We start from the raw sequence: 18,565 nt of genomic DNA, 5'->3' as shown, positions 1-18,565 counted from the left end.
TGTGTGTCCATGTGTGTGTTCATATATGTGTGTGTGTGTATGTATGTCCCAGATATGTTTGTGTCCATGTGTGTGTTCATATATGTGTGTGTGTGTATGTATGTCCCAGATATGTGTGTGTCCATGTGTGTGTTCATATATATGTGTGTGTGTGTATGTATGTCCCAGATATGTGTGTGTCCATGTGTGTGTTCATATATGTGTGTGTGTGTATGTATGTCCCAGATATGTTTGTGTCCATGTGTGTGTTCATATATGTGTGTGTGTGTATGTATCTCCCAGATATGTGTGTGTCCATGTGTGTGTTCATATATGTGTGTGTGTGTATGTATGTCCCAGATATGTGTGTGTCCATGTGTGTGTTCATATATGTGTGTGTGTGTGTATGTATGTCCCAGATATGTGTGTGTCCATGTGTGTGTTCATATATATGTGTGTGTGTGTATGTATGTCCCAGATATGTGTGTGTCCATGTGTGTGTTCATATATGTGTGTGTGTGTATGTATCTCCCAGATATGTGTGTGTCCATGTGTGTGTTCATATATATGTGTGTGTGTGTATGTATGTCCCAGATATGTTTGTGTCCATGTGTGTGTTCATATATATGTGTGTGTGTGTATGTATGTCCCAGATATGTGTGTGTCCATGTGTGTGTTCATATATATGTGTGTGTGTGTATGTATGTCCCAGATAGGTGTGTGTCCATGTGTGTGTTCATATATGTGTGTGTGTGTATGTATGTCCCAGATATGTTTGTGTCCATGTGTGTGTTCATATATGTGTGTGTGTGTATGTATGTCCCAGATATGTTTGTGTCCATGTGTGTGTTCATATATGTGTGTGTGTGTGTATGTATGTCCCAGATATGTGTGTGTCCATGTGTGTGTTCATATATGTGTGTGTGTGTATGTATCTCCCAGATATGTGTGTGTCCATGTGTGTGTTCATATATATGTGTGTGTGTGTATGTATGTCCCAGATATGTGTGTGTCCATGTGTGTGTTCATATATGTGTGTGTGTGTGTATGTATGTCCCAGATATGTTTGTGTCCATGTGTGTGTTCATATATGTGTGTGTGTGTATGTATCTCCCAGATATGTGTGTGTCCATGTGTGTGTTCATATATATGTGTGTGTGTGTATGTATGTCCCAGATATGTGTGTGTCCATGTGTGTGTTCATATATGTGTGTGTGTGTGTATGTATGTCCCAGATATGTGTGTGTCCATGTGTGTGTTCATATATGTGTGTGTGTGTATGTATCTCCCAGATATGTGTGTGTCCATGTGTGTGTTCATATATATGTGTGTGTGTGTATGTATGTCCCAGATATGTGTGTGTCCATGTGTGTGTTCATATATGTGTGTGTGTGTATGTATGTCCCAGATATGTTTGTGTCCATGTGTGTGTTCATATATGTGTGTGTGTGTATGTATGTCCCAGATATGTGTGTGTCCATTTGTGTGTTCATATATGTGTGTGTGTGTATGCATGTCCCAGATATGTGTGTGTCCATTTGTGTGTTCATATATGTGTGTGTGTGTGTATGTATGTCCCAGATATGTGTGTGTCCATTTGTGTGTTCATATATGTGTGTGTGTAGGTGTGACAGGTGTGTGATGTTGACTGACGAGTGTTGTGTTGTGTTGCTCTACATGTGTTTGTTATGAAACATGTTCTTCATCTGACCCACTTTTGTGTTGTGATTATATGAAGCTACACACATCACTTCAATCACACAAATCTGTCTACACTGACAGAATTCATTTAGCTAAAAGCATGTGTGGCTACACACTACTACACAACATCTAAATATATCTGTGGCTACACACAACTACACAACATCTAAGTGTATCTGTGGCTACACACAACTACACAACATCCAAGTGTATCTGTGGCTACACACAACTGTGTACACTGTACAACACAACAAATGGAGATACACAACATCAACGTAAGCCAGAGCATGAAGCTGGACTCACACTAGGGTGTGGCACTTGTGTGTCAAAACACACAGATTGTGACAGGATCACAACAGTGTAACACAAACATGTGTAACACAAACATGTGCGACACAACAGTGATGTTGCTCCACAAGTGCTGCCTTGATAGTCCCAGTGGATCCAGACAGAAGTAAACGATGAGGAGCAGCTGTTGTGAGGAGGCAGTGATGACAACATGGAGGCTCAGGTTACACACTCGTCTGTTCCCAGATCAGTAACTGCTGCTCGTACACACTCTTGAACCAAATAAACTGATCAATACTTTAGAATATTAGAAACACAACTGCAGCAGAAGCTAAACAACAGTTGAAGAACAGGTGAAGAACAGGTGAAGAACAGGTGAAGAACAGGTGAAGAACAGGTGAAGAACAGGTGAAGAACAGGTGAAGAACAGGTGAAGAACAGGTGAAGAACAGGTGAAGAACAGGTGAAGAACAGGTGAAGAACGGGTGAAGAACAGGTGGAGCACAGGTGAAGAACAGGTGAAGAACAGGTGAAGAACAGATGAAGAACAGGTGGAGCACAATTGAAGAACAGATGAAGAACAGGTGGAGCACAATTGAAGAACAGGTGAAGAACAGGTTAAAGAACAGGTGAAGAACAGGTGAAGAACAGATGAAGAACAGGTGGAGCACAATTGAAGAACAGATGAAGAACAGGTGGAGCACAATTGAAGAACAGGTGGAGCACAGGTGGAGCACAGGTGAAGAACAGGTGAAGAACAGGTGGAGCACAGGTGAAGAACAGGTGAAGAACAGGTGGAGCACAGGTGAAGAACAGGTGAAGAACAGGTGAAGAACAGGTGAAGAACATTTGAAGAACAGGTGAAGAACAGGTGGAGCACAGTTGAAGAACAGGTGAAGAACAGGTGGAGCACAGGTGAAGAACAGGTGAAGAACAGGTGAAGAACAGGTGGAGCACATGTGAAGAACAGGTGAAGAACAGGTGAAGAACAGGTGAAGAACAGGTGAAGAACAGGTGAAGAACAGGTGGAGCACAGGTGAAGAACAGGTGAAGAAAAGGTGAAGAACAGGTGAAGAACAGGTGAAGAACAGGTGAAGAACAGGTGAAGAACAGGTGAAGAACAGGTGGAGCACAGGTGAAGAACAGGTGGAGCACAGGTGAAGAACAGGTGAAGAACAGGTGAAGAACAGGTGAAGAACAGGTGGAGCACAGGTGAAGAACAGGTGAAGAACAGGTGAAGAACAGATGAAGAACAGGTGGAGCACAATTGAAGAACAGATGAAGAACAGGTGGAGCACAATTGAAGAACAGATGAAGAACAGGTGGAGCACAATTGAAGAACAGATGAAGAACAGGTGGAGCACAATTGAAGAACAGGTGAAGAACAGGTTAAAGAACAGGTGAAGAACAGGTGAAGAACAGATGAAGAACAGGTGGAGCACAATTGAAGAACAGATGAAGAACAGGTGGAGCACAATTGAAGAACAGGTGGAGCACAGGTGGAGCACAGGTGAAGAACAGGTGAAGAACAGGTGGAGCACAGGTGAAGAACAGGTGAAGAACAGGTGAAGAACATTTGAAGAACAGGTGAAGAACAGGTGGAGCACAGTTGAAGAACAGGTGAAGAACAGGTGGAGCACAGGTGAAGAACAGGTGAACAACAGGTGAAGAACAGGTGGAGCACAGGTGAAGAACAGGTGAAGAACAGGTGAAGAACAGGTGAAGAACATTTGAAGAACATTTGAAGAACAGGTGAAGAACAGGTGAAGAACATTTGAAGAACAGGTGAAGAACAGGTGAAGAACATTTGAAGAACAGGTGAAGAACAGGTGAAGAACAGGTGGAGCACAGGTGAAGAACAGGTGAAGAACAGGTGGAGCACAGTTGAAGAACAGGTGAAGAACAGGTGGAGCACAGGTGAAGAACAGGTGAAGAACAGGTGAAGAACAGGTGAAGAACAGGTGGAGCACAGGTGAAGAACAGGTGAAGAACATTTGAAGAACAGGTGAAGAACAGGTGAAGAACAGGTGAAGAACATTTGAAGAACATTTGAAGAACAGGTGAAGAACATTTGAAGAACAGGTGAAGAACAGGTGAAGAACATTTGAAGAACAGGTGAAGAACAGGTGGAGCACAGTTGAAGAACAGGTGAAGAACAGGTGGAGCACAGGTGAAGAACAGGTGAAGAACAGGTGAAGAACAGGTGGAGCACAGGTGAAGAACAGGTGAAGAACAGGTGGAGCACAGGTGGAGAACAGGTGAAGAACTGGTGGAGAACAGGTGAAGAACAGGTGAAGAACAGGTGGAGAACAGGTGAAGAACAGGTGAAGAACAGGTGAAGAACAGGTGAAGAACATTTGAAGAACAGGTGAAGAACAGGTGAAGAACAGGTGAAGAACAGGTGAAGAACAGGTGAAGAACAGGTGAAGAACAGGTGAAGAACAGGTGGAGCACAGTTCAAGAACAGGTGAAGAACATTTGAAGAACATTTGAAGAACATTTGAAGAACATTTGAAGAACAGGTGAAGAACAGGTGAAGAACATTTGAAGAACAGGTGAAGAACAGGTGGAGCACAGTTGAAGAACAGGTGAAGAACAGGTGGAGCACAGGTGAAGAACAGGTGAAGAACAGGTGAAGAACAGGTGAAGAACAGGTGAAGAACAGGTGAAGAACAGGTGAAGAACAGGTGAAGAACAGGTGAAGTGTAGTAACAAGTATATATGTGTAGTATTGTCCAGTACTTGACTCTGGTGTTGTGATAGTGTAGTAACAAGTATATATGTGTAGTATTGTCCAGTACTTGACTCTGGTGTTGTGATAGTGTAGTAACAAGTATATATGTGTAGTATTGTCCAGTACTTGACTCTGGTGTTGTGATAGTGTAGTAACAAGTATATATGTGTAGTATTGTCCAGTACTTGACTCTGGTGTTGTGACAATTGCTTACAGACCAAACATCAGCTTTAAAAGCTGCTGGACTCACTGTATCCTCTCGTCCTCAGTCCTCGGTCCGACATCTGGATGTTTATTATTCAACTGATGTTATCTTCACATGTGACATGTTTCGAGGTAAAGTACGACATTAACGTGTCGTCGCACGACATACATGCTGAACTTCTTCAGATCCTACGTGACGAAACGAAGAACTAATCTTCAGTCGGAGAAACTTCTCGCATCAGTGAAGCCGAGGAAGTGAACTCGATCTGAACCAAATGTGTCGACAATGCAGGTCATTCTTGTTCCTCAGCTGAGCAGCTCATGGTGGACACAGCAGCCCCGGGACGTCTGTGAGAACCGAAGACTCAACTATCCTTCCATGGTTCCAACCAGTGTTTTTGTCTCTGGGTTCAAACACGTCCTAATCCCATTACATCGAAGCCCTTCCAGTAGTTATCAGAGGAAATATTTATTCTTGTCGACCAACGTCAAATAATCCATTATCTCCAACATAACAGACAAATAACTTAATTTAAAGTATGTTTCAGAATAAAGACTTAAAATCAAAGTCTTTATCGCTTAAAGAATATTTTTGAGGTTTGTTAGTAAACAATAATTGATACATGTGATAAACAACGCTGAGAAATCATGTTGCTAAACTACGAACCTGCACGGTCACCGAAGTATTACTCGTCCTCCTGTCAGCGCAGTATTACTCTTTCCCCGGTCAGCGCAGTATTACTCTTTCCCCGGTCAGCGCAGTATTACTCTTTCCCCGGTCAGCGCAGTATTACTCTTTCCCCGGTCAGCGCAGTATTACTCTTTCCCCGGTCAACACAGTATTACTCGTCCTCCGGTCAGCGTAATATTACTCTTTCCCCGGTCAACACAGTATTACTCGTCCTCCGGTCAGCGCAATATTACTCTTTCCCCGGTCAACACAGTATTACTCGTCCTCCGGTCAGCGCAATATTACTCTTTCCCCGGTCAACACAGTATTACTCGTCCTCCGGTCAGCGTAATATTACTCTTTCCCCGGTCAACACAGTATTACTCGTCCTCCAGTCAGCGCAATATTACTCTTTCCCCGATCAACACAGTATTACTCGTCCTCCGGTCAGCGTAATATTACTCTTTCCCCGGTCAACACAGTATTACTCGTCCTCCGGTCAGCGCAATATTACTCTTTCCCCGGTCAACACAGTATTACTCGTCCTCCGGTCAGCGTAATATTACTCTTTCCCCTGTCAACACAGTATTACTCGTCCTCCGGTGAGCGTAATATTACTCTTTCCCCGGTCAACACAGTATTACTCGTCCTCCGGTCAGCGCAATATTACTCTTTCCCCTGTCAACACAGTATTACTCGTCCTCCGGTCAGCGTAATATTACTCTTTCCCCGGTCAACACAGTATTACTCGTCCTCCGGTCAGCGCAATATTACTCTTTCCCCGGTCAGCGCAGTATTACTCTTTCCCCGGTCAACACAGTAATACTCTTTCCCCGGTCAACACAGTATTACTCCTCCGCCGGTCACCGCAGTATTACTCGTCCTCCTGTCAGCGCAGTATTACTCTTTCCCCGGTCAGCGCAGTATTACTCTTTCCCCGGTCAACACAGTATTACTCGTCCTCCGGTCAGCGCAATATTACTCTTTCCCCGGTCAGCGCAGTATTACTCCTCCGCCGGTCACCGAAGTATTACTCGTCCGCCGGTCACCGCAGTATTACTCGTCCTCCGGTCAGCGCAATATTACTCTTTCCCCGGTCAACACAGTATTACTCCTCCGCCGGTCAGCGCAATATTACTCTTTCCCCGGTCAACACAGTATTACTCGTCCTCTGGTCAGCGCAATATTACTCTTTCCCCGGTCAGCGCAGTATTACTCTTTCCCCGGTCAACACAGTAATCCTCTTTCCCCGGTCAACACAGTATTACTCCTCCGCTTTACCGCAGTATTACTCGTCCGCTGGGCACCACAGTATTACTCGTCTGCCGGTCACCACAGTATTACTCGTCCGCTGGTCTCCACAGTATTACTCCTCCGCTTTACCGCAGTATTACTCGTCCGCTGGGCACCACAGTATTACTCGTCTGCCGGTCACCACAGTATTACTCGTCCGCTGGTCACTGCAGTATTACTCGTCCGCTTTACCGCTGTATTACTCGTCCGCTGGGCACCGCAATATTACTCGTCCGCTTTACCGCAGTATTACTCGTACGCTGGTCTCCACAGTATTACTCGTCCGCCGGTCATTGCAGTATTACTCGTCCGGCGGTCAACGCAGTATTACTCGTCCGCCAGTCAACGCAGTATTACTCGTCCGCCAGTCATTGCAGTATTACTCGTCCGCCGTTCACCGAAGTATTACTCGTCCGCTGGTCTCCGAAATTACTCGTCCGCTGGTCGCCGAAGTATTACTCGTCTGCCGGTCACCGCAGTATTACTCGTCCGCTGGTCACCAAAGTATTACTCGTCCGCTGGTCACCGCAGTATTACTCGTCCGCTGGTCACCGCAGTATTACTCGTCCCCCAGTCACCGAAGTATTACTCGTCCGCCGGTCACCGCAGTATTACTCGTCCTCTTTACCGCAGTATTACTCGTCCGCTGGTCTCCACAGTATTACTCGTCCGGCGGTCAACGCAGTATTACTCGTCCACCGGTCAACGCAGTATTACTCGTCTGCCGGTCACCACACTATTACTCGTCCGCTGGTCTCCACAGTATTACTCGTCCGCCGGTCATTGCAGTATTACTCGTCCGCCAGTCACCGAAGTATTACTCGTCCGCTGGTCACCGCAGTATTACTCGTCCGCCAGTCACCGCAGTATTACTCGTCCGCTGGTCACCGCAGTATTACTTGTCCCCCGGTCACCGAAGTATTATTCTTCCCCAGGTCACCGCAGTATTACTCGTCCGCTGGTCACCGCAGTATTACTCGTCCGCTGGTCACCGCAGTATTATTCGTCCCCAGGTCACCGCAGTATTACTCGTCCGCTGGTCACCGCAGTATTACTCGTCCGCTGGTCACCGCAGTATTATTCGTCCCCAGGTCACCGCAGTATTACTCGTCCGCTGGTCACCGCAGTATTATTCGTCCCCAGGTCACCGCAGTATTACTCGTCCGCTGGTCACCGCAGTATTACTCGTCCGCTGGTCACCGCAGTATTATTCGTCCCCAGGTCACCGCAGTATTACTCGTCCCCAGGTCACCGCAGTATTACTCGTCCGCTGGTCACCGCAGTATTATTCGTCCCCAGGTCACCGCAGTATTACTCGTCCGCTGGTCACCGCAGTATTACTCGTCCCCAGGTCACCGCAGTATTACTCGTCCGCTGGTCACAGCAGTATTACTTGTCACTGGTCGCCATTCACCACAGTACCCCTTACTAAATATATTTTCTTACTAATAATAAAATCAAATAGTTTCTAACTAATATAATATAAAAAAAATTATAAAAAAATTTATAAATAAATATATTTTCGGCCTCTGCCTCTCCCCCAGACTAGCTGGGATAATGAATGAATTACACGTTTGATAGATTCTCTAAAGAAACGACTCTAAGACAAGTATTAAGTTGAAGTTGCTCATGAGCAGGAAAGTAAACAAACATTTGCATGTTTCAACACAAACTGGTTGAACCGCCGTGAAGATCATGTTAAGATCACGTGAAGATCACGTGAAGAACAAGTGAAGATCATGTAAAGATCACGTGAAGAACAAGTGAAGATCATGTTAAGATCACGTGAAGATCACGTGAAGAACAAGTGAAGATCACGTAAAGATCACGTGAAGAACAAGTGAAGATCATGTTAAGATCACGTGAAGATCACGTGAAGAACAAGTGAAGATCACGTAAAGATCACGTGAAGAACAAGTGAAGATCATGTTAAGATCACGTGAAGAAAAAGTGAAGATCATGTTAAGATCATGTTAAGATCACGTGAAGATCATGTTAAGATCACGTAAAGATCACGTAAAGAACAAGTGAAGATCATGTTAAGATCACGTGAAGATCACGTGAAGAACAAGTGAAGATCACGTAAAGATCACGTGAAGAACAAGTGAAGATCATGTTAAGATCACGTGAAGAAAAAGTGAAGATCATGTTAAGATCATGTGAAGATCACGTGAAGAACAAGTTAAGATCAAGTAAAGATCACGTGAAGAACAAGTGAAGATCATGTTAAGATCACGTGAAGATCACGTGAAGAACAAGTGAAGATCACGTGAAGATCATGTTAAGAACAAGTGAAGATCACGTGAAGATCATGTGAAGATCACGTGAAGATCATGTTAAGAACAAGTGAAGATCACGTGAAGATCACGTGAAGATCAAGTGAAGATAAAGTGAAGATCAAGTGAAGATCACGTTAAGATCACGTTAAGATCACGTTAAGATCACGTGAAGATCAAGTGAAGATCATGTTAAGAACAAGTGAAGATCAAGTGAAGATCACGTGAAGATCATGTGAAGATCACGTGAAGATCATGTGAAGATCATGTGAAGATCACGTGAAGATCATGTTAAGAACAAGTGAAGATCACGTGAAGATCATGTGAAGATCACGTGAAGAACTTCAGCAGAAGATCTAACCAAGAACACATGATCACAATCATGAGCTTCTGAGAGAAAGTTCTATTTAGAGGTTTGTGGACACGAGGATCAGAACCTTCAACCTCAGCCTCCAGGATACGGGTCTACAAACACACAAGTGTTGTGCCAGCATGTGTTCACTGTGAGGACACACACCTGCAGAGACACACACCTGCAGGGACACACACCTGCAGGGACACACACCTGCAGAGACACACACCTGCAGGGACACACACCTGCAGAGACACACACCTGCAGGGACACACACCTGCAGAGACACACACCTGCAGGGACACACACCTGCAGGGACACACACCTGCAGAGACACACACCTGCAGAGACACACACCTGCAGGGACACACACCTGCAGGGACACACACCTGCAGAGACACACACCTGCAGAGACACACACCTGCAGAGACACACACCTGCAGGGACACACACCTGCAGAGACACACACCTGCAGAGACACACACCTGCAGAGACACACACCTGCAGAGACACACACCTGCAGAGACACACACCTGCAGAGACACACACCTGTAAAGGTGACCCGGTGTGAGGGTCACACAAGTGTGTCACTAGTTTGCATTATTAACACAACCTACACTATCAGTTACCAACAGAACGAGTGTCAACACAAATCTGAGGGAAACACACATAACATTCTTCACTGTAAACATGCTACCCTTGCTAGCTGGGACATCAGAGAGGAAACAATATATTTTCTATCAAAACACTTTTTTTCACTGACGCGCCGAGAGAAGTTTAGTGTTGGTGTGTTCTTAAATATTACAGTTTTCATGTTCCATTATATTCTATCTGAAGATAATAAATACATGAATCACATCCAAAGTTTCACACGAACTACAGCGTCAAATACTTCATTAAAATACATCATTCTGGACTTGAAACTGCTACAAAAAAATCACTTTGTTAACTTCAAAGTAGCAAATGAAAGTTTCTATGAAAGGATCAACTGTCAGAGTATATATGTTTATATATATATATATAAATATATACTTCATGTTAAATATCATGTATCCACTCTTCAAACGCGTCGTTTCAACAATACTGACAGTAAACGTCATCAGAATCCGGCTGGAAGTACAAGTACACGTCTGAGTACACGCTCGTGAAGATGTTTCATGTGTAGAGAATATTGTTGTTCAAGTGTGTGTTTGAATATTGTTGTATAAACAAAGCTGCACTCACTTGTAACGAGTCGTTCGCCATCACGACTCTGTTCTCCTGAGACTCGAGGTTTGGAAGCAACTGTTGAAAGTTCTGTTGACACAAAGGATCTTCATCTCAGGCTCGACTAGCCGCGCCTGAGTCACGTGACCCGCGCGTCAGATGACCCGCGCTGACCCCGCGATCAGATCTTCTTCAGGGTCTCACTCCAGGATCTTCTGGACCCTCAGGTGCTCCTCAGGGTCACGTGACGACACGATAGATCAAATAAAAACGCGCCTGTCACTCAAACACGCCCCGGGAAACACGCCGTCACAGACCGGATATCCGCTCGCAGCGACAGAGCTACGTCATCAGGACGGGCGGGTCTGCGGGTGTCGCGGTGGGTGGAGGTCTCAGGACACACCCGGAGAAAACACTCGTGCGCGAGCGGCGGGGACGCGCCCTTTTTGTGTCACGTGACCAAGCGTTGTCAGGCCAACTGAAGCAGGCATGACGAGTCGAGCGACGATCAGAACTGTTGTGGTTAGAGATCGACGTCTCTGGGTTTATTGATCAACCTTTTTATTCATCGTCCTCTTGTCAGTGTTTGAACTTTACTTTATAGACCTTCATCAAACATGAATATTTATTTCACTCCCATCTTGTACTTCAGTTTTAAAGTATATTTGGAAGTTCTACTGGATAATGAATGAGAAGTATGTGAATAAAACACATATTTATTTACTACACAGCGCCACTAAAACCTACTGTGTTTTTAGAATTTAACTTTCTACTTCTAAATGTACCGACTTATTATTATAAATTAAATTTATAAATAATTATAAACTATAAACACGTTTAATTAAATAAATAAACACGTTTAAATTAATAAACACGTTTAAATTAATAACTAAACAATTAAATAAATAGGTAAATAGGTAAATAGATAAATAAATAAAAACAATCGATCGGGTTCGATTACTTTTTGAACTAGTGTAAGCACGTGAGGCGGCCAGCCAATGACAGAGCAGAGCTAGTCACGTGGTTTTTCGTGTTAACTACGTTAGTTAAGGTAAGTTTTTATTTTTTTTACTCTCACACGTTTTATTGTTGTTTATTGATGAATCAAAAGAGATAAAACAATAGATTCGTTTGTCAAACAAGTTGAATACAAAACTTGTTTACTTGTTTTTATAAATATACATTACTCGTGCAGTGAACAGGTAACAAGCTAACGTTTAGCATAAATAGCAAAATGTTGATTTCGGTAATAAACCCAACAAACTGGTTTTATTTCGTGCAGAAAATTGTGAAATAAATCTGTGGTCGAACTTCAAAGTGATTTAAGATGAAAGTAGAAAGAATTTCACTGAGAAAACTGATGAAACCAGAAGAACAAACGGCGCCAGATGATGACGCAGGTGAAATAAAACTTTATTGACAAAAACAGTTGACAGTTGAAGCTGTGTTAAATCGTTAAAACGAAGAATCACGTGGTTCGTGCTTCAGTCTCCAGGACTGCAGCGCCACCGTGTGGTCAGAAGAAGAAGCTGAAGCGGATCCTGAACCAGGTTCTGCTGGCCCAGAAACATCTGGACCTGCTGGTGTCTCAGATCCAAGAGTGTGTGACGTAGGTGTGTGTTCCTCACAACACAAACACACAACGACCGACTCTCTTCAACACACAGAGAAGAAAGTGTCGCCGAACTCAACGACCTGCTGGTCACGTGTCAGCCGCTCTTCGATGACCTGGGGTCAAAGGTCATGCGAGACCGGGTCAGGACCCGACGACCCCTGAGGTTCAGCTCACAGGTATCAAAGTGTAACTTGTAACGAATTATTGTGCGTTCCTGAGCTCGTTCAGTTGGTTCATGGATCTAAAGTGTCTTTAATGATCACATGATCACATGATCACATGATCACATGATCCGCTTCAGATCCAAACAAACGTGAACGAAAACTTTATTCATAAAAATCTGTTTTTGAATTAAATCTCATTTAAAATGTGACCAAAGTTTTTATCATCAATGTTGGAATAATGTCAAGAGTGGATTGTGACTGTGTGTGTGTGTGTGTGTGTGTGTGTGTGTGTGTGTGTGTGTGTGTGTGTGTTTGTGTGTGTCTCTGTCTGTGTGTCTCTCTCTGTCTGTGTGTACATTTGTGTGTGTCTCTGTGTCTGTGTGTGCCTCTCTGCGTGTGTGTGTGTGTCTGTGCGTGTGATTGTGTGTGTGTGTCTCTGTGTATGTGTGTGAGTGCAGCTGTTTAATTTCTCCCAGGATCTGTGCGATGGTTTTGCTCAGTTAAACTCCAGTAACACAAGTCCTGTGGGTCTGGATGCCTGCCAACTCAAGTACAAACACACACACACACACACATGTACACACACAAACGTACACACAGCAGTGACAGTGTGTTGTTGCAGCAGCTGCACTGACCTGTGCATGGGTCAGAGAAAAGTGGGTCGTCTGACGGTGACCACGTTCCTGTTGTGTGTGTCGAGTCCGTACGTGTCGTGGCTTCACTCGGGTCTGAAGTACATTCGCTGGAACGTCCAGAGACCAGAAGGACACACGGACCAGTGAGTCGTCCTCCAACATCTGAGCCACCGTGGAAGTCACGCGTCCTCCTCTGTCTCCAGTTACTTCCTGTGTCACGAAGACCTTCCTGATCCTCCAGCAGAACCACAGCAGGTCCAGGACCTCAGGAGGCTCTGGTCCTTGTGTCGCTGGGTTCAAGTGAAGCCGGACCCTGAGACCGAGACCGTCTACGACTGGTACTGACCCACGTAGAATATTGAACAAATGTATCAGATTATAGAACAAATGTATAGTAAGTAAGTAAGTAATTTGTATTTATACAGAACTTTTCCAGACCAGGGTCACAAAGCGCTTAAACAATCAAAACAATATTCAATAAAGTATATATTTTAAAGATCAAGATAAAACTGATAACAACAGGAGTTCCAGAAAATCAAGGAAAAGCCTGAACAAATAGAAACGTCTTAAGATGTTTCTTGAAGGAGTCAGTAGATCATCAAACACTGATGTTTCTTGAAGGAGTCAGTAGATCATCAAACACAGATGTTTCTTGAAGGAGTCAGTAGATCATCAAACACAGATGTTTCTTGAAGGAGTCAGTAGATCATCAAACACAGATGTTTCTTGAAGGAGTCAGTAGATCATCAAACACACATGTTTCTTGAAGGAGTCAGTAGATCATCAAACACAGATGTTTCTTGAAGGAGTCAGTAGATCATCAAACACAGATGTTTCTTGAAGGAGTCAGTAGATCATCAAACACAGATGTTTCTTGAAGGAGTCAGTAGATCATCAAACACACATGTTTCTTGAAGGAGTCAGTAGATCATCAAACACAGATGTTTCTTGAAGGAGTCAGTAGATCATCAAACACAGATGTTTCTTGAAGGAGTCAGTAGATCATCAAACACAGATGTTTCTTGAAGGAGTCAGTAGATCATCAAACACAGATGTTTCTTGAAGGAGTCAGTAGATCATCAAACACACATGTTTCTTGAAGGAGTCAGTAGATCATCAAACACAGATGTTTCTTGAAGGAGTCAGTAGATCATCAAACACAGATGTTTCTTGAAGGAGTCAGTAGATCATCAAACACAGATGTTTCTTGAAGGAGTCAGTAGATCATCAAACACACATGTTTCTTGAAGGAGTCAGTAGATCATCAAACACACATGTTTCTTGAAGGAGTCAGTAGATCATCAAACACAGATGTTTCTTGAAGGAGTCAGTAGATCATCAAACACAGATGTTTCTTGAAGGAGTCAGTAGATCATCAAACACAGATGTTTCTTGAAGGAGTCAGTAGATCATCAAACAGATGTTTCTTGAAGGAGTCAGTAGATCATCAAACACAGATGTTTCTTGAAGGAGTCAGTAGATCATCAAACACAGATGTTTCTTGAAGGAGTCAGTAGATCATCAAACAGATGTTTCTTGAAGGAGTCAGTAGATCATCAAACACACATGTTTCTTGAAGGAGTCAGTAGATCATCAAACACAGATGTTTCTTAAAGGAGTCAGTAGATCATCAAACACAGATGTTTCTTGAAGGAGTCAGTAGATCATCAAACACACATGTTTCTTGAAGGAGTCAGTAGATCATCAAACACAGATGTTTCTTGAAGGAGTCAGTAGATCATCAAACAGATGTTTCTTGAAGGAGTCAGTAGATCATCAAACACACATGTTTCTTGAAGGAGTCAGTAGATCATCAAACACAGATGTTTCTTGAAGGAGTCAGTAGATCATCAAACACAAATGTTTCTTGAAGGAGTCAGTAGATCATCAAACACAGATGTTTCTTGAAGGAGTCAGTAGATCATCAAACACAGATGTTTCTTGAAGGAGTCAGTAGATCATCAAACACAGATGTTTCTTGAAGGAGTCAGTAGATCATCAAACACACATGTTTCTTGAAGGAGTCAGTAGATCATCAAACACAGATGTTTCTTGAAGGAGTCAGTAGATCATCAAACACAGAGATGTTTCTTGAAGGAGTCAGTAGATCATCAAACACAGATGTTTCTTGAAGGAGTCAGTAGATCATCAAACAGATGTTTCTTGAAGGAGTCAGTAGATCATCAAACAGATGTTTCTTGAAGGAGTCAGTAGATCATCAAACACAGATGTTTCTTGAAGGAGTCAGTAGATCATCAAACACACATGTTTCTTGAAGGAGTCAGTAGATCATCAAACACAGATGTTTCTTGAAGGAGTCAGTAGATCATCAAACACACATGTTTCTTGAAGGAGTCAGTAGATCATCAAACACACATGTTTCTTGAAGGAGTCAGTAGATCATCAAACACAGATGTTTCTTGAAGGAGTCAGTAGATCATCAAACACACATGTTTCTTGAAGGAGTCAGTAGATCATCAAACACACATGTTTCTTGAAGGAGTCAGTAGATCATCAAGAGCAAAGAGAGAGAAGATTGTTCCAAAGCTTAGGAGCAACAGCCTGAAAAGATTTCTCTCCTCTGGTCCTGAGTCGTGTGAGAGGAACCATAAGTAGATTCTGATCCACAGACCTCAGAGCCCGAGCTGGGGTGTAAGTCTGGATCAGATCATGAAGGTCTGACCATGAATAGCTCTGAAAGTAAGAACCAGAATTTTAAAGTTGATCCTGAAAGAAACTGGAAGCCAGTGAAGAGTTTGAAGGAGAAATGTGAGTTCTTCTACTAGAGCGGCTCAGAGTTCTGAATCAACTGCAGACGAGACGATCCTTCTTGTTAAGACATGAAAACAAACTGTTACAATAGTCCAGACGAGAAGAAACAAACGCATGGATTATAAGATCCAGATCATGTTCCGACAACATTTTCCTAAGTTTAGAGATTTTTCTCAGTTGAAGGAAACAGTTTCTGGTCAGTTTTCTTCAGTGTTGAACAAGAGACATGTCTTTATCAAATACAACACCCAGGTTTCTCAGGCTCAGTTTGACAGACTGACTTAAGTCACTCAAGTACTGACTCAACCCTGGAATCTTATCATCAACAATCACCAGAGTTTCAGTTTTGTCCACATTTAGCTTCAAAGTGTTTTCACTCATTGTTTGATTTCTAGCAACAATTGACTAAGTTCAGCCTCTGGAGCTCAGTTGGATCAACAGAGCAGTAGAGCTGGATGTCATCAGCAAACATGTGATAAGAAACATCAGGAAATCTCTGAATGATTGTACCGAGGGGAATCAAGTACAGCAAAAACAATAAAGGACCCAGAACAGAACCCTGAGGGACTCCACACAACAGATCTGCCGATTCAGACCTCATTTGATTGACAGATACACTAAAACTGCGCCCAGAAAGGTAAGATGAGAACCTTCTAACACAGACCCAGACAGTCTTCATCCCTCAGTCTTCTCAGCAGGATCTGGTTCAACTGTGTCAAAGGCTGACGACAGATCCAGATTTTTTCTGAATTTTCAAGTTCTATTGAACAGGTTTGATCCAGTATTTCAACACAATGATCAGTGAAACAGTGAATCAAACACGTTCAGTCATCAAAGGAAAGACGGTCAAACATAGCAGAAAAACTGTCTGCAGTATCGGCTGAGATGACACGCCTCTGAGACCTAACTTTCAAAGGCTTAGGTTCAGGGATGAAGTCCAGGTTCAACAAGAGAAGGATCAGATGAACATCATGTACAGATACATTAGAAATGTTCAGGTCGAGAGTAAAAAGTAACTTTTTGATGAGTGGGTTCAGAAACATGTTGCTCAAAATTAAAGCTTCTGTTAAAGTTCAAAGTTCTTTATCAGAACAAGATGTGACGTCATCAACATGAAGATCAAAGTCTCAAGAATAAGAACAGATTTGAATAATGGAAGATAAGAAGTCACTGAAGTCAAGAACACTGAAGGACCAGGTGGTAGATTGACACACAATAGAAAGGTCTTGTAGATCAAGATCATCTGAGACTCAAAAGAAGTGAATTCCTGTGTTTGAATCACTTTGCAAGAACAAATGTACGAGATTATTGATCAAATATAAATCTAGTAAAACTATATCATGATAAACAAGATGCATCATCTGATCAGTCACGTTTCCCAGGATCCTCTGCGCTGTGCCCGAGGGTCGCTACGAGCGTCTGCTGGTCCTGGGCGACGACGAGCCGTCGATCAGCGGCGCCACTGAAGCCCTGTGTGAGCGGCTGACGCCCCAGGACACGTAAGACCCGTCAACACACGCGTGTGCTTCTCAAGGTCATGGTTAACGTGTTCAAGTTAGAACCACGCATGTGCTTCTCAAGGTCATGGTTAATGTGTTCAAGTTAGAACCACGCGTGTGCTTCTCAAGGTCATTGTTAACGTGTTCAAGTTAGAACCACGCGTGTGCTTCTCAAGGTCATGGTTAACATGTTCAAGTTAGAACCACGCGTGTGCTCCTCAAGGTCATGGTTAACGTGTTCAAGTTAGAACCACGCGTGTGCTTCTCAAGGTCATGGTTAACATGTTCAAGTTAGAACCACGCGTGTGCTCCTCAAGGTCATTGTTAACGTGTTCAAGTTAGAACCACGCGTGTGCTTCTCAAGGTCATTGTTAACGTGTTCAAGTTAGAACCACGCGTGTGCTTCTCAAGGTCATTGTTAACGTGTTCAAGTTAGAACCACGCGTGTGCTTCTCAAGGTCATTGTTAACGTGTTCAAGTTAGAACCACGCGTGTGCTTCTCAAGGTCATTGTTAACGTGTTCAAGTTAGAACCACGCGTGTGCTTCTCAAGGTCATTGTTAACGTGTTCAAGTTAGAACCACGCGTGTGCTTCTCAAGGTCATGGTTAACGTGTTCAAGTTAGAACCACGCGTGTGCTCCTCAAGGTCATTGTTAACGTGTTCAAGTTAGAACCACGCGTGTGCTTCTCAAGGTCATTGTTAACGTGTTCAAGTTAGAACCACGCGTGTGCTTCTCAAGGTCATGGTTAACGTGTTCAAGTTAGAACCACGCGTGTGCTTCTCAAGGTCATTGTTAACGTGTTCAAGTTAGAACCACGCGTGTGCTCCTCAAGGTCATTGTTAACGTGTTCAAGTTAGAACCACGCGTGTGCTTCTCAAGGTCATTGTTAACGTGTTCAAGTTAGAACCACGCGTGTGCTTCTCAAGGTCATTGTTAACGTGTTCAAGTTAGAACCACGCGTGTGCTTCTCAAGGTCATTGTTAACGTGTTCAAGTTAGAACCACGCGTGTGCTTCTCAAGGTCATGGTTAACGTGTTCAAGTTAGAACCACGCGTGTGCTCCTCAAGGTCATTGTTAACGTGTTCAAGTTAGAACCACGCGTGTGCTTCTCAAGGTCATTGTTAACGTGTTCAAGTTAGAACCACGCGTGTGCTTCTCAAGGTCATGGTTAACGT

At 43.4% G+C, this 18,565-nt stretch overlaps 2 protein-coding genes across 4 annotated transcripts in view; one reads left to right on the top strand and one right to left on the bottom strand.

Annotated features, from left to right (window-relative positions):
* The window catches only part of pkn1a (protein kinase N1a), a 60,771-nt gene extending 49,768 nt beyond the window's left edge, over positions 1-11,003 (bottom strand). The window contains exon 1 of the mRNA XM_087787028.1: positions 10,722-11,003. Coding sequence (XP_087643154.1) covers positions 10,722-10,742 — 21 coding nt within the window. The 5' untranslated portion in view covers positions 10,743-11,003. The remainder of the gene's footprint in view (positions 1-10,721) is intronic.
* Positions 11,004-11,723: 720 nt separating this feature from the next.
* c1h19orf67 (chromosome 1 C19orf67 homolog) lies at positions 11,724-17,532 on the top strand. 3 transcript variants are annotated; one of them, XM_087787008.1, is made up of 8 exons: positions 11,724-11,754; positions 11,986-12,103; positions 12,192-12,303; positions 12,371-12,494; positions 12,941-13,032; positions 13,105-13,260; positions 13,321-13,455; positions 17,272-17,532. In XM_087787008.1, exons 2-8 carry the CDS (start codon positions 12,031-12,033, stop codon positions 17,390-17,392), a joined length of 813 nt encoding a protein of 270 aa, XP_087643134.1. In that variant the 5' UTR covers positions 11,724-11,754; positions 11,986-12,030; the 3' UTR covers positions 17,393-17,532. The 3 variants fall into 3 exon arrangements, with proteins under 3 accessions (XP_087643134.1, XP_087643125.1, XP_087643115.1); XM_087786999.1 differs by having other exon boundaries at positions 12,192-12,312; positions 13,108-13,260; XM_087786989.1 differs by having other exon boundaries at positions 12,192-12,312.
* The last annotated feature ends 1,033 nt before the right edge of the window (positions 17,533-18,565 follow it).

This window comes from Callionymus lyra, chromosome 1, assembly GCF_982586985.1.
Source record: "Callionymus lyra chromosome 1, fCalLyr1.hap1.1, whole genome shotgun sequence".
Classification (NCBI taxonomy): domain Eukaryota; kingdom Metazoa; phylum Chordata; class Actinopteri; order Syngnathiformes; family Callionymidae; genus Callionymus; species Callionymus lyra.
The sequence above is the reverse complement of the archived record's forward strand: the minus strand, read 5'-3'. Positions and strand labels throughout refer to the sequence as shown.

Excerpts from the sequence above, each read along its gene's own strand:
- c1h19orf67 (XM_087786989.1), top strand. The coding sequence starts at position 12,031 with ATGAAAGTAGAAAGAATTTCACTGAGAAAACTGATGAAACCAGAAGAA. Across the intron at positions 12,495-12,940 it reads CCCTGAGGTTCAGCTCACAG|CTGTTTAATTTCTCCCAGGA; the intron begins GTATCAAAGTGT and ends GTGTGAGTGCAG. Across the intron at positions 13,033-13,104 it reads CTGGATGCCTGCCAACTCAA|CAGCTGCACTGACCTGTGCA; the intron begins GTACAAACACAC and ends GTGTTGTTGCAG.